General features: G+C 44.4%; 1 protein-coding gene across 1 annotated transcript in view; it reads right to left on the reverse strand.

The window, feature by feature from the left end:
• RTTN (rotatin) overlaps nucleotides 1-2918 on the reverse strand; it is a 118691-nt gene that overhangs the window by 14857 nt on the left and 100916 nt on the right. The window contains exon 40 of the mRNA XM_006892745.1: nucleotides 1233-1409. Coding sequence (XP_006892807.1) covers nucleotides 1233-1409 — 177 coding nt within the window. The remainder of the gene's footprint in view (nucleotides 1-1232; nucleotides 1410-2918) is intronic.

Below are 2918 nucleotides of genomic sequence, written 5' to 3' on the forward strand. Positions count from 1 at the left end.
TGCCTACTACCCAGGTGGAGCCAGGGCTCAAAACCATGAGCAGCCTAAGCATGAACACCCCGTGACCGTGACGTGAGCCGCAGAAAAGCAGCAAGGCCTTCAGATTCTAACCAGCAAAGGGGCCTGGAGGCCCCAGTGGCCAGGAACAAGCCCTGTTCTGTGAAAACATGCCGGCTGGCTGAGAACTTGGACTCTTCCAGGGCACAGTGCACAGCCTTTTCATTTATCTGTGTGAACACAAAATCCTATGATTTTTAAGTTGTACGATTATTAGAAAAGGGGTTATTAACACTCAAACTCTAGTAATATTCCTATATTGAAAAACAACCACACAACTTCAACACAGGGAACATTTTCATGGTTTGTTAGTTTACATGCAAAATGTCTCAGTAACTTGAAAATATTTTGAGTTTTAATGTAGCGCCTTTCCCTTCAGCCTACTGGTCTAGTTATTAATTTTCTCTCCTCTCTCCTTCCCTTGTTACCCTTGTTAACTCGCCAAGGTTGTTTCCAGTTGTGAGTAAACTAAGCTGCGTATGTTAGTGGCTTTATATCATAATTGTCCATTTGGGACTAATGTATGTCACTCAGCATAGTTTCTTCTATATTAATCCACACTGTGTAGTGTTTCACAAAGTCTTGATCCTTTCTGAGTGATGCATTATAGAATGTCTTTGGATGGTCTAAATCATTGATTCACATCTGAGGGTTGTGAAAAATCCATTTATAAAGAACAAGCTGGACTTAGAAAAGGTGTTGAGCAGAATCCATCTGTCCACTCCTCTGCACATAACCACCCTCCAACCATGACCACTTGTGGGGCCCCGAGGCCATCTGGTGACTGTATTTTCAGAGATGTACACGTATCTTTACAATGACAACACCTCTGAATCACAGGTGCTCTTCTGAAATACAGCCATTTTAGTCAGGATGTGGTACTGGTGTAAAAAAACTGCAGGGTTTAGACGACACGACTCTACCTGGAATGTTTCTACCACCTTCATTAAAGGGCCGTCACCACTAGAAGGTGAGGCGGCAGCAGAGACGCTCAACTTCAGATACTTTTGCGTTTTCTGAATAGTCAGGACCATTACTTTTTCATTCAAATGATTAAATACAATTTTAAAAGACTAAGATGGAAAGTTGATTCATTTAAGGACAAACCAAATTAATAAAGTTCTGGAAAATAGAGAAATCACATACCTGAAGAATTACTTCATGAAGCAGCTGACTCCTGTCCACGTTGTCCAGCAGAAACGTGAGGGTCGGCCCGTGGCTGACGTTGGTTTTCCCCTTGCTCCGCAGAAGCCTTTTGGCCTCCTCGGTCAGGAGAACAGAGAGGAAGTACAGGCTGGCCGAGCAGAGGGCAGGGCCGGGGCCAGGATGACCCACACACCTACACAGCACAGCTAAAAGAGGAATGTCAGACAGCACAGAATTTAACAACAAATTGTGTGCAGCAGGCAGGATTGAGCAATTCATAACACAGCTTTCAAAACTAATTTCATTATTGTTGTGTACCCACAGCTGACCCTCGAGTGGGTTTTTAGAGACAGTAAAGTGCACAGGGGGAGACTGTCCATCCCTCTCCCACAGAGCAGCTGGTGGATTTGAACTGCGTGCCTTTGAGTTGGCAGTTCCTTAGCACTAACATCACCAGACCTCCCTACTTTCTAGGAGATGAAGCTAACATAGTTCAAATATCCTAAGAATAGCGAGTGTTTAAAAGTAAAACAGTATTAAGGCAACATAATGGATCAAAAATATATTTTATTTCCATTTAATCTGGTTTTTTTTTTAAGTGAGTTCTTGAACCTCAAACTGAGCAGTGTCTATACATGTATCCTCAAAGGAGGAAGGTGGGCTAGTGCACAACACGGCAGGCTGCTCACCCAGAGGTTTGTGGTTTGAATCCACCAGCTGCTTCAGAATGACAGAAAGATGGAATCGAGTATGGGCAGCAAAAAAAATCAATCCACTTTCAAGGAGGTAACTTGGTAATTTGGAAATTTAAAAGATATCAATTTTTAGTATCTTTCAATAGATTACCTTTTAAAAGGTAGGTACATTATCAGTTATAAGCATTTATGTAAAAAGTTATAAACATTTAATTCCTGGCTATCAGAACTGAGGACACTGTCTGAGGAGCTGAAGTGTGACCAAGGGACATCGTCTTAGGGGCTCCACCGGTCTCTATCAGAACCATAGCACACTCTTTGGGAGGGTTTTTATTTGTATTCACATTTTCCTCCTATACTAGCAGGAGCCTTCTAGTGAGATCCCTTGAGCATGGCCAGCAGTGGCAGCTGGGCACCATCTATTTCTTCTGGTCAGAGCGTCACACTGGCTGCATTCACACAGCTCCACAGTCTTTGTAGTGCAATCCTTAAGAGCGGCCAGCAGTGGTCTCAGTGCCAGGCTGGCTGCATTCACACAGTACACAGTCGCTGGGCACCATCTATTTCTTCTTGTCTCGGCGTCACACTGGCTGCGTTCACACTGCCTTTCACCGCTAGGTATCACTTATTTCTTCTGGTACCAGCATCATTCTGGCTGCATTCACAAAGCTCCACAGTTGCTGGGCACCATCTATTTCTTCTCGTCTCAGCATCATGCCGGCAGCATGCACACAGCTCCACAGTTGCTGGGCACCATCTATTTCTTCTGGTCTCTGTGTCACACTGGCTGCATTCACAAAGCCCCACAGTCTCTAGACACCATCTATTTTTTCTGATCTCAGTGTCATTCTGGCTGCATTCTCACAGCCCCACAGTCACTGGGCACCATCTATTTCTTCTGGTCTCAGCATCATGCTGGCTGCATTCACACAGCCTCACCATCGCTAGGTATCACTTATTATTTCTGGTCCCAACATCATTCTGGCTACATTCACAAAGCCCCACAGTTGCTGGGCACCA

The sequence above is a fragment of the Elephantulus edwardii genome, unplaced genomic scaffold, assembly GCF_000299155.1.
Source record: "Elephantulus edwardii isolate Elephantulus edwardi_28Jun2011 unplaced genomic scaffold, EleEdw1.0 scaffold00118, whole genome shotgun sequence".
In the NCBI taxonomy this organism is placed as follows: Eukaryota; Metazoa; Chordata; class Mammalia; order Macroscelidea; family Macroscelididae; genus Elephantulus; species Elephantulus edwardii.